This window comes from Nicotiana tabacum, chromosome 15 (assembly GCF_000715075.1).
Source record: "Nicotiana tabacum cultivar K326 chromosome 15, ASM71507v2, whole genome shotgun sequence".
In the NCBI taxonomy this organism is placed as follows: domain Eukaryota; kingdom Viridiplantae; phylum Streptophyta; class Magnoliopsida; order Solanales; family Solanaceae; genus Nicotiana; species Nicotiana tabacum.
This window is the reverse complement of record NC_134094.1, coordinates 76,769,431-76,781,874: the sequence shown is the minus strand read 5'-3', so window position 1 is coordinate 76,781,874 and position 12,444 is coordinate 76,769,431. Positions and strand designations below refer to the sequence as shown.

The window sequence follows — 12,444 nt, the reverse complement described above, 5'->3', positions numbered from 1 at the left end:
TTTTCTTTCCGTCTTGCATCTAATGTTGTTGATCACACTTAAATATATGAAAGGAGATCTTTACATGTGATTCTTGGAGAGAAAGAACCTTATTTATTTAGGTTTTCAATTTTATACGTGCTTGGCTAGTTTTGGTAAGTCTATAATTAATGGCTTAAGTTTGGTAAGTTGGGACTTATTTGAGACATTTATGTAAGATTCCCTTTTTTAATATTTTACTTCTCTTGTTCTCAATTGAATTTGTTCTCGGATGCTTCCACTACACATTTTAATCCCTAATATGTACAAATAAGTTGTATATATTTTATATATCGGGTGTATGTTCAATGTATCACTGGACATACAGTGACATACACACAACATAAAAAATACATACAATTATATAATTGTATGCAAGTTGTATAGAATTTGCCTGAAAGTAGTATGAATCCCTGATTATATACAAATTCATTTTTTTTTAAATCAAGATACTTTTTGAAAACTTAAAAACCAAGATAAGCCGGTAAATAACTTCTTTAACTTAGTATATATATGAAAAAAAATTCCGTTCTATAATACTACCCTTTTTGTTCGACTATTCTATAAATACCGCTCCGTCCATTTTAATTTATGTGACGTAATTTAACTTTTGGAAATGGTTTAACAAAAAATAGAACTTTTGAAACTTATGGTCTTAAAACTTAATTGGCAAAGGTTTTATGGGATTATATAATATATGCGGCTATAAAAGCTTCTTATTAAGGATAAATGGGTAAAATAAAAAGTTTAAAGTTAAAACATTTCCTAATATAAAAATGTGTCATTCTTTTTTATTAAGAAAAGTGTATTACATTAATTGAAATAGAGTACTAATTATATTCTTTTTCTAAACCAACTCTTTCCATATCTAATATCAATAGTTCAATACCGCGAACGCTTTGACAGAATTGAGCAGAATTTCATTAGGCTTTTCAGACAGAGGGATTTAGCCCTTACTTCAAACTTATAGTCATAAATCCTTTATGCCTGTTGAAATATATCTAAAAGATTTGGATTTGAAATATAAACTGAAATTGGTAATTTTTGAGGCCTTATATTGAAGTAATTTCAAATGACACTTGAAAACATAGTGAATTATAATCTTAATTCTTACTGTGTCCATCAAAGCGGATCCTAGTACAGTTTTTTTTAATAACGGGCACTTTTCCTACTTCCCAGATAATTAAGTTGTAAAAAAGATGAAACTGGCCAAAAAAAATCCGTTTGACTTTTGATGAGACAAAAAAAGAGTAATTCAACGTGAAAGTATGACTTCATCCATTTCATTAATATAATATTGATGGTAATTGACTGATAATTTAAAATTTGAATAGCTAAATGAATTTGAAATCCTAAAAGTTGTGAAAATTGAAATAAAACTAAATATTTGTGAAATAACGTTTAACGTTGTGTCACAAATTAAGTAGAAAGAGTATAACATAAATTGAAAATGATAAAGTTGGACACAATGCGCATTTCCCCCCTAAATGTTGCATACTGAAAACATTGATAGAGCTATAAGCCAGGAGCAGAAAGAAAAGAAAAAGAGAAAGAAAAAGAGAACATTTATTTATTGTACTGTACTGTGAATAAAAGAGAGTGAAGCCTAGCCTAAGCAGATATTTGCATTAAACTCTAGTAAATCAATTGGCTAATGTAACAACTATCCAACATTCTCCCAAATGCATTCTCTGAATCCCTAAAAATGTGATTGCAGAGAATCAAACTTGCTGTAACCCTATAAAACATTTACATCTTAGGCAAAATAGAAAAAGAAAAAGAATGACAATAATATGTAATGTACAACTGCAAAACAATCTCTCTAAAGAGAACTCTGGTAGATCAATCATCACAAAATGGTGCCCAACAACCAAATATGCAGGAACAAACAATAGGCAATAAGACCTAGCCTGCCCCTTGGATGACTCATCAAAGCTCGACTCGAAGATACCCTGAACATAATAGGAAACCAAGTGTTAGATTGACAAAACCGAGCAAGCACACCTGGAGAGGTAGAAAGTTAAGGACTCAAAACTTCTAGTAGGCGTCAATCAAAAACAAGAACTGGACACAACTCCTTCCCTGCACCAATAACAACTACGCCTCAATCTCAAGCAAGTTTGGGTCCGCAATATGAATCTTCACTGACTATGTCTCCATTTAAGCTCATCTCAGACAAATAGTATACAAAACACAAAATTAAGTACTACAAGTTCTCTACATTTTCTACTAGCATATAAATCTTTGACACAACCCCCCCCCCCCCCCATAGACCACTCTCAAAAAAAGGTTGTGAGTAACAAATGGTAGAGAATGTTAGAAAATCATGGTATGAGGCATGAGAACCTAGCAAGATAACATCACCATATCTGTTGTCGCAAGAATCAACAAGCAATGCTTGATCTGAATCTAATGTCTCTGAATTTTGATTGGCAAATGTTATTCCTAGACTTTAAGAAATGCAGGAAAAAATTGAAATTTCATCCATAAAGTCAATGAGAAGCTAGCAAGAGTAGCTCTAAGATATTACCAAATTCCGTCAATTCGGTCGGCAATCATCTTCCCTTGCCCTGGAATAAGACCTGATGTATTGAGAGACTTGAATGCATGACCTGCACAACAGGAGAGAAATTTAAGTTTGTTACACATAAAATTCTTCTTCCAAAATTTTCAAAGTTCCATAACTATACCTTTTTCTTGGTCAGCTTCCTCGTCATTTATTAACCGTTCAGATTCAGTATCTATATTTATTGCAAGTTGATCCGTAGATCCCTTCCGCAAAGTTCGGACATGAGCAGCTGATGTAACTGAAGAAGAGGCTAAATTCTTACTAACTGGCACCTGCAACGACACGAATGCAGCAGGTTAGACTGCTTTGTGCACCCACATTTTCTTCCCAGTTTATAAAAGAAATGTTAAGTCATACCACTCCACTTTATATTTGCTTTGCAAGAAACAAGCATATATCATTTTTGCAATAGCATAGCGATGCAGAGAGGTAATACAATTTACATAAGATCCTATCATCACCACAGCTACTTTGAGAGGAAAAGCAAATAATAAACGCTTGAGAGCTCCTTGAGTAAACACCAATGCGAGAGAAGTTTGCACTGGAAAACAAATGCAAGTGATTTAGGCAGCAAGGATACACAAATTTACCTAACATGTAGTCTGCTTTGATTTGTGGAAAGCAAACAAGTTTGAAGTTGGCTATATAACCTAAAATATAATTCATGTAAGGTTCCTCATATTACGCCAATGTACAATAAGAAATAGATTTTTAAATTTTTAATTAAGAGAATTTGAAGTCCTACATAATAGTAATTTTTTATGATTCTTGTTGGAGACTTAATTAAGTAAATAAAAGTGTGCTCTATCTATAAGCTTAAGCTTTTAGATGAGATGCTGTCACACTTCAACACGGTATCAGAGAACAAGCAGAGGTTTTGGTTTCTAGTCCCATCGCGACCCACTATCAGAAAGAATATCCACGTGCTTGGACCATAAAAAAGAATCAAGCCTACACGTGAGGAGGCATGTTGAAGACTAAATAAGTAAATAAAAGTGTGCTCTATCTAACACCTTAAGCTTAAGCTTTTAGATGAGATGTTTAGACACTTGAACACTTCTAAATTGCAAAAGAGAAGGCTCCAAATATATATAGTATCATTTCCGGAACAGCGGAATGCTCTTCACGAATCGCCAGGGATTAGCAAATCAAGGAACTGTAGGTTAGAAATATACGCATAATCAAGCCACAACTTGCACATATGTAAGTCTTCATTCTTGTATTCCTGCTTTTAATCGTGATCAAGATCCAAATCAACAATAAGTTGAAAGGGGTGTTATTGAAGGTATCTGATCTGATGAAGAAATCATTTTGTACAACTCAACACTGGCAGTGTCAAAGGCAGGAAGACTAAAATATTCAGAATGCAGAAGCAACAACAGATGGCACATATTTTCCCCCGCTATCTTACACATACGAGATGTAGAAAATTTGGCCATGACCGTGCTAAAGAGCATTTTTTGTCAGAAGAAAATGGTACGTCAAGATATCTTGATGGTCAGAAGGTCAAATGCATTGATTGCAGTTCTGTTTATCCTGGTCTCAGGGATGCCACTTGGGCGTTTCATGGCGACCTAAGTAAATCATATAGTTTGCTTATTTAGTGTGATTTATCTTTTGTATGCATTTTCTAATTTATCTTGCATTATAATATATATACCAGCAATATTTTACTATATCCTTCCATGAACAATTTTTCAACAGGCATCAATAAGCAGTAAAATAATGTACAAGTTGCAGATTCCATGAAAATCTTGTCTCTATCGAGAACTTAAAAGAACAAAGGAACTAAAGCGCAACTTAATTATTACATATTTGTCAAACTATTATTTTCTAATCAAATTGTCAAAAGACCTTTACTCTCGGCCTCTTTAGGTTTACTTGATCAGGATGTATAAGCTACATCCTTAGAGAAAAAATTAAGAAGGCAAGCCAACTAAAAGATGACACTGCTAAGGAAAAACACATGACCAGCAATGGTCGCAAAAAAAGCACGATAGATATTGAAAGTAGGCAATGTGTGACTACTGAAAAAGGAATGCAATGTATTGCAATCAAACGTACCACATCTTGAACTTCAGATATCTCTGACTGAGCAGGCAAGGTAGCTGTTTCAAAGATGCCCCTTTCCTGGTTGATCTCAAGTGGTGTAACCTTAAGTTGATTAGAACTTTCTATTGACTTAACCTTACTTGATAAGTCCTCAACAACCTTTTGGGTCCCATGCAAGTCGGCAAGCAGCTCTTCTGTTTTGGCTTTCAAATTTTCAGATTCCAAAACTTTGGCAACAATCAGCTTATCAAGCACTGGTAACAACCCTGTCACCGGAGTCTCTTTCCGGAGACCAACCAAATTATTGCTTCCCAGTTTCTGTATCATATTTTCCAGACCAATTGTGAGTTCTAACAACTCATTCTTCATCTTTCCATAGTCCTCCTCATCTCTAATGTGCTCTTCAACTTCTTCCTTCAAATGCTCAATTTGCAGCGTCTGTTTCTCAAGGCTTGACTTTAATTCTTTATTCTCAGGAGAAAGTGAGCTCATCTGGAGCTGCAATCTGGGGAAAGTATCAACTACATAAAATAGCTTCCTGACATCAGGTGAATCATAGGCCTCTGCATCTCCCACATCAGGCCCCATGAGTGTTTCCATCCCATTTATTTTATCAAAAAGAGATTTCATATGAGATGCAGAGAGGGTTGAATCTTCAGCCTCTGAAAGAATGGTATAAAAGCAGGCCAATAGAAGACAGTAAGCTACTATAGCCACGGCCAATATTTTCATAATTTAAGAAAAAAAAGTTATAACATAGTAAACAAAGTCTGTACCTTGAAATTTCAGTGAAGCTTTAGAATTAAGAGACAAAACTTCAGCTTCTTTCTCCCTGATATTATCCTCTTTTGCCTGATAATCCTCTAACTTAAGTTTCATCTCATTGCAAAGATCATTTGACGCTTCTAGATTAGTCTCCAGTTGGGAGATCCTCTCTTGGTGAATCTCCTTTTCTTCCAAGACTTTCACACAAGTATTATTGCTTTCTTCCAATTTAACCTGCAAATCTTTAATTGTACCAACCATCACATCCACTAGAGTTTTGAATTGTTCAGTAAGATGTTGACTGTGTCTAGCCGCCAATAGCAGCTTCTCAGCGGTCTTTGCGGATTCACTGCTATCAAGCGCCAACTGATGATGTGCTACAGCATCTTCACCAAAATTTCCTAATTGTTCGGGTGAGGTTTCCTTCAACTTTTCCAGGTCAAAGTTGGAGCAAAGTTCAGTTAATCTATTTTGAGTTAAAGCCAGTTCATTAGTTGCATCATTACAAGCAGAAAGTAGAACTTCAAGATCCCTTTCCAACAATTGTATAGTATTTTCCTGCGCTTGCCGACCAACTTCTGCATCTCTGACCTTTTGCTTAAGAGATTCTGTGAGTTCAATCATGGGTAGAGCTTTTCTTTTTGTCAACTGTAGTTTTTTAAGTATTGTTCTGATCGAATCATCCATCAATTGCGAGTAGCATCCAATGTTCTCAGCAAGAATCTTGTTTCTCAATTGGAATCCATCCACAGTTTTCCCGAGATGCAATGTGATGTCACCATCAATTGCATTTGCTTCACCATTGGCTACTTCCTCGATTAGACCATCATTAACAACAGATACTGAAGGAGTTGAGAAAGATGTGTCATCCTACAAAAACAACATAGCAGATAGGTAAGAGAAGTTACATCTAGAATATGCAGACCACCTGATCATATTTCAAAGAGAAAAGCAAGAACAAGGGAAGAAAGAAGAGGAAAAAGAAGGTGCAATGATGATATCACATGATTACCTTTACAGGAGAATGTGGCAGCATTCCGGAATCTATTTCAGGAAAAGAATCCCAGATTTCTTTAAGAAGAAGATCCATGTCTTTTAGGCTCTCAAACTTTTTCTTGAAAGCTTGTCGGAGAGAGAAAAACAAAGCCTCATCTTTCAGAAGTAACTGAAGTCGGCTAAGAAGGGTAGAGAGCTCCAGAACATTAGTTTCTACGCTGCCCTGTGATCCAGCCAACTCTTGCATGCAGGCATCTAATTTGGAAGTCAGAACTAAAAGGTCCTCTTCTGCATTCTTCTTTTCATTAACAAGATTGGAAATTTTGTTTTCTGAATTCAATAAAGCATCTTCTAGTGATTCTATAGTCATGAAAGCATCACTTAGCTTGCTGTTTTGGAAATCAGCTTCGCCTTTGAGATTTTTTATCTCGTTCTCTAAATCAGCTCTACCAACTTGTACCCTGTTATTTTCCTCAGTAAGGAGAAAGATGTTTTTTTCTGCCTGAGCCAGTGCCTCTTCAAGGGATTGTATAGTTTCATCCGCCACCTTTAGTTTGTTGGTATGGAAAGTGAATTCCTCCTTGATTTTCTGCAGCTCAGACTCAGCAGCATCCTTACCAAGTAAAGCTTCTTCTTTCTCATTCTTTATTACCAAAACATTCCTCTCTGCCAGGGACAAAGCATCCTCGATGGATTTTCTATCTGCGGACACATTTGCAAACTCCACAGTTTTAGAAGAAGCTTCTGCTATTGCTTTCTCTAATTCTTTTTCAACTGATGCTTTAGCAGCTTCTAGCTCATTTTTGTCCTCCAGGAGTTGAGAGATGTTGTTGTCTGCAGCAGATAATGTATCCTCTAGGGATTTAATGGTTGTCTCGACCTCCAACAATTTGTTGGCTAAAGAACTGGCTTCATCTTTTACTCTCCCCAACTCCTGCTCCACCTCTACCTTTGCAGTTTGGCTCTCACTTAAGTATCCTGAAAGCCATTTGACCTTTTCTACGGGGTCTTGAAAACCCAAATCAGCTGGAAGAACAATACCATCAAGTGACTCGATAACCTTCTGAAGCATGTTATTGCTTTCAACTAAGAACTGCTCTAGCTGATCTCTTTGATTCTTCATAGCCACAAGATCAGTCTCTAGTTGAGGGATACGGTCCACCTCAGCTGAGAGCTTATCAATCTGCAACTTGTGGTCATCAGATACAGATTCTTGCAGATGTAAATCTGATTTGAGCTTCTCTATTTCAGCACTCTTCTCATCCAATGCTCCTTTCAATTTTTCTCGTTCTTGAACAAGCCCCTTGCCTTTTTTAACTGCCATAGATAACTTTTCCCTAAGTAATGCAACTTTCTCCTCGTATTGTTCGAGATTCCTCTCCAGAGATTCCTTTTCTTCCTTTAAAGCGGAAAGCTCCTCGGTAACCTTGACCGAATGGTTTGACAATCTATTCAACTCTGCTTTATCTGGCATCTCTTCTGTGAGTATTTGACCATGTAGCCTCAATTCCAGATCCCTGAGGTACAAATTACTCTGGATCTGTTCAAAGGACTCGACCTGATGCTTATAGGATTCAAGAGAGGCACTACTTTCTTCTTTTATATTCTCTACGCATTTCGTAATGAGTAAAGTCATGTCAGATTGGCTTTGACATACCAATTCTTGGTCGTGTGTATTGATTTTAGATGCCTCTAGCAGCATATTGACGATTTGATACTTATCCGTTGAAGCCTGTTGCTCTTTCTGGACAAGCACTGCATATTTATGCTTTAAATCCTCCAATTCCTCTTGAAGGTAGCTCCTATCCTGTGCTTCTACCACAAGAGAAGCAGTAAGATGACCAATCTCATTATTTGCTGCCTCATTTGCTGCTATCATCTGCTCATGTAACTTTATTACTTCTTCTTTAGCCAGATAAAATGATTCCAGGAGCCAAGCAACCTGTGCATCGGGTCTATTTGATTGTACGGACTGGGGAAAATCAAGTGATGACAGGGAATCTATCACTCTTTGGAGTTGCAGAGATGTCTCATTTAATGCATTCATCTCATCTGCAAGCCACTGGACTTTCTGAATGGTATCTGTTGACTGAAATTGCTCCTTTCCAGTGGCCTTGGACAATATTTCTTCACATTTTTGAAGTATCTTCTCCTTTTGAATGAGAGCTTCCTGCAGTGACGCAGCTAAATTTTCACTTCTTACCAGTAAATCCTTGGTTTGTTCAGCAGCCTCAAGACTATTCGACTTCTCTTGCAACTCAATTTGATATCTCTCCAGTTCACTAGTTTTCTCAGACAGTGACTTCTTCAGAGCATCACGCTGCTGAACTAATGCCTTTCCTTTTGTCACAGCCAAGCTAAGCTTCTCTTTCGTGTTAGCATACCTTGTTCTCTCCTGCTCAGTTTCAGCATTCAGCTTTGTAATTTCAGCATTAGCATTCTCAACCATCAATTTATGCTTATTAAGTTCCTCGGACAGCTTTCCATTTTCATCACTTACAAAGCTCAAATGTTGGTTTAGATTCACTTCTCTTGTTCTAAATTCAGCCAATACATCATGTGCAGCAACCAACACCCCCACTTCATCCTGCATACTGTGGTCTGGTGCAACTTCAGTTAAACTCTGTCTAAGTTGGTAGACTTCAGAAAGGAAAACGTTATACTTCTCAACTAAAAATGAGATTGTATTCTGGACATGATACATTTTTCCTGTAACTGATTCATCAGAGATTTCTTCTTGAGGAACTGCTGAAGCAAGAGATGCTAAGATCTCATTAGCAATCACTGTCATATGATGCTCCTTCTCAAGTTGAACCTCAGAATTTTCTTGTTCTGAATTTAATTGAGAAAGAGCAACATCACGTGACATTGAACACTCAGAAACCTTTGAATTGAGGACATCAATTTCTTGATTCTTCATATGTATGATGTCATTAAGTTCTCTGATTCTGCTCTCAGTCTGAACTAACTCATCCAGAGCTTCTTTAAGAAACTTGGAGACATCTGTTACCACCTCATGCAATGAGGCACCAGAGGCCAAATCCCTGACTCCTGCTTCACTTTGGTGAAGATTCTCAACTAACTCACTATCATCTTTATTTAGCAGTGACCGACTACCAATCAGATCCTTAAGTTGATCATTTAGGCGAGTGAGTTCGCACATAGATGCTGCTCTTTCTTCCTGCACATAAAGCCAGAGGTGATCAAATAAAATATCCCTGAATATAGCAGTATTTATGTAAAACTACCTCAATTAAAACCAACCTCAGCTTCTCGAGCAATCCGATCTTTTTCAGCAACACTATCACTTAGCATTTTGCGCAAGTGCTCTACTTCAGCTTTCAAATCTTGATCATGTGATCCATTGCTCAATCCTTCCAGTCGACTATCCTGTGCATCATTGCTCTCCTCTACATATCGCGGAGTTTCAAGACCTTCGATGACATCAGGGCAATCAACAAACATGTCCTCCCTTCCCCCATCTTCTGCCATTCTTATATCTTTTGTATCATTCTCTACATACTCTGCTGCAGTCACTGATCCCCCACGATTTAGATCCGTAGCATCCACCTGCAAAGAGTTTGTCCAAGAAATAAGCTCTAAAGATATTATTTACAAGACTAACACATGAGCTATGAAGGTACTAAAACATAATCGGAACAAATATGAAAAAGATAGACAATAATCAAATGTTCCAAAACAGAAGAAGCAAACAAGATTTTTATTAAGACCCAAATTCCAGGCAAGCAAATAGGACCCTAAAGTGTTAGCATGCATGCCTTTACCTCAATATTTAGAAGTTGAATGATTTCACATTCTCCACTAAGTATTTTCTAACATATATGAAGTAAACACATATAATTCAATTAAGAACCCATTTCCATCTAATATTGCAAATAATTTTCAATAAAACGACCTGAGAAATTCATGAACAGCCACTACTGTGCTTCCTCCAATGAAACCACAAGGGTCAAAGCACCCACTCTTTACAACACCATAACTAATGAAGTCCATGTAACAAGGTATAAAAGTTTATAAGCATGATAAGTTTTTGGAAGCTATATTCAGTACATGAAGAACTCTAGAAAACAACAGTAAGGCCATGCACACATAAATGCACCGACACATAAAACATCGAGATAAAAAAATCAAGATAGGCAAAGTAAGACCTGATTATGAGCAGCTGGTTCTACAGAAACTGAAACTTCCCCTCCATCTACAACTACACCTGAACCAGCACTAAGCTCAACATTTTCATCAGATGTGGAACCATCTCTGACCTGCTCTGCATCATTATTTTCTGGCATTGCATGCCCCAAATCTCGCCAATACACCTTGTATTTTTCCTTCAAGAAACAAAAGGGTCTCTGGAAAAGCAAAAAAGATTCAATCTTTATTGGTACCCAATATCAATATATTTCTAAAAAGGTGAAAAAGAGTGAGGAAGAATCAATCTTTCTTTGGTACCCACATCTATAATTTTTCAGAAAAGTGAAAAAGAATCAATATTTCCTGATACCCATTTAGATATTATTTTCAAATGTTTCAATTAGAGTTCAATAAAAAAAAGTGTGATGTCAGACAAGAAAATGATAAGAAAACCTAGAAAAATGGACTACAGATGGTTATAAAAAAACCATATGATGTGAGTAGAAGAATAATTACCTAACGAAGAAGGGGATTTTTGTTGGGTTTCTTGAGTTGTGTTTCGATATGATTAGAGTTGAAGTTGTTGAAGAAAACGATGGTGGTGTGTGGATCTTGGATTTTGGAGTTGTGCAAATCACGTGAAGATTGCAATTTTGGTTGACTTAACGACGTCGTAAAGTGCCAGATGTTATTTTTACTGTTATGAGAATATTGCCTCGGGCTTCTCAAACTATCGGACTTTGGAAGAAGGAAATTTGGAGAAAGGAGGGGAATAGCATTGGGCAAGTGCACGTAGAGTCATTCTTAACTATGCTATTTTGGGATTTATCAATACTTATTTCTGTTATGAAGTTTTAAACTAAAAATCTTAAATTTAGGACATAGATAAAAATATCTTATAAAATTAAATTGATAAACTATAATTCAGAACGCATCAAAAATAACAGCCTTTTAGAGTAGCCACTTGATGTCATTTCTACAAAAATATCTTAATACAAACAGTGAAAAAACACATTTTATCACAAATTAAAAGAATGAGATTAGTTCTATTTATAACTTGAAAAATGACTGAGATTCTTAACATGTTTGGCCAAACTTCTTTTTGGCCAAAAATGCTTTGTTTGGTCATAAGTATTTTTTTTCTTTTAAAATTAAGATATTTGACCAAACTTTTAGAAGGAAAAAAAGTATTTTTGAGTAGGAGTAGAAATAAAAAAAAAGTAGCTTCTCACGAATAGTACTTTTTTAAAAAGTATTTTTGAGAAAAATACACTTAAAAGCTTGGCCAAACACCAATTAATGCTCAAAAGTATTTTTCGAATTAATTAGCCAAATACAAATTATTTCTTACCTAAAATATTTTTTGAAAAAGTAATTCTCAAAATAAACTGATTTTAGAAACTTGAATTAATAGATTTACTTTTCAATATATTGATTGATTTGAAATGAAACAGACCCCTTTAATATAGAGTTATGACTAGGGGTAAAGTTTTCTTCGACTAACTCATGCTTTTATTATTGAGTTAATAAAGAAGTTTTTTAACTCTTCAAATAATCAAATTTACATGATGATCCATTTGATGGTATTTTTCTTTTTTTCTGAACTTTGCTATATTATTCTAGAAAAGTTAATGATTAACTTACGACATTATGTCATATTTACGGATTGACTAGTCAGATCTAATATACTTTATACGACCTATTTTCTGATATTTGAATCAGTTACTCCGTCCCGAACCAAACTTTACTTTAACACATTAGTATTTTCCTATATTTTAATCAATTGGAGGAGTTGATGTAAGTTGTCCTATACTTAGGAGAAAGAAGTCAACTCTAACCTCCGCCATGATTTTAGTGGCTTAGCTCGATCTTCACACTTCCCGCGAACTCTGCGT

General features: G+C 35.8%; 1 protein-coding gene across 2 annotated transcripts; it reads right to left on the bottom strand.

Moving 5' to 3' along the window:
* Positions 1-1,566: 1,566 nt before the first annotated feature.
* Positions 1,567-11,208, bottom strand: LOC107767282 (trans-Golgi network-localized SYP41-interacting protein 1). Of its 2 annotated transcripts, XM_075230900.1 has the most exons (10): positions 11,066-11,200; positions 10,570-10,767; positions 9,665-9,970; positions 8,751-9,581; positions 6,417-8,630; positions 5,416-6,274; positions 4,652-5,301; positions 2,709-2,859; positions 2,549-2,630; positions 1,567-1,970 (listed from the first exon to the last, which is right to left on the bottom strand). In XM_075230900.1, the coding sequence occupies exons 2-10, from the start codon at positions 10,705-10,707 to the stop codon at positions 1,868-1,870; spliced, it is 5,334 nt and encodes a 1,777-aa protein (XP_075087001.1). In that variant the 5' UTR covers positions 10,708-10,767; positions 11,066-11,200; the 3' UTR covers positions 1,567-1,867. The 2 variants fall into 2 exon arrangements, with proteins under 2 accessions (XP_075087001.1, XP_016441703.2); XM_016586217.2 differs by having other exon boundaries at positions 6,417-9,581; positions 11,066-11,208.
* Between the last annotated feature and the right edge of the window lie 1,236 nt (positions 11,209-12,444).

Bases quoted from the DNA above. Each gene is read 5' to 3' on its own strand.
- LOC107767282 (XM_016586217.2), bottom strand. From the start codon at position 10,707: ATGCCAGAAAATAATGATGCAGAGCAGGTCAGAGATGGTTCCACATCT. The intron at 6,275-6,416 runs GTAATCATGTGA...TTGTTTTTGTAG, and splicing joins TGCCACATTCTCCTGTAAAG to GATGACACATCTTTCTCAAC. The intron at 1,971-2,548 runs GTAATATCTTAG...TATTATGTTCAG, and splicing joins GACCGAATTGACGGAATTTG to GGTATCTTCGAGTCGAGCTT.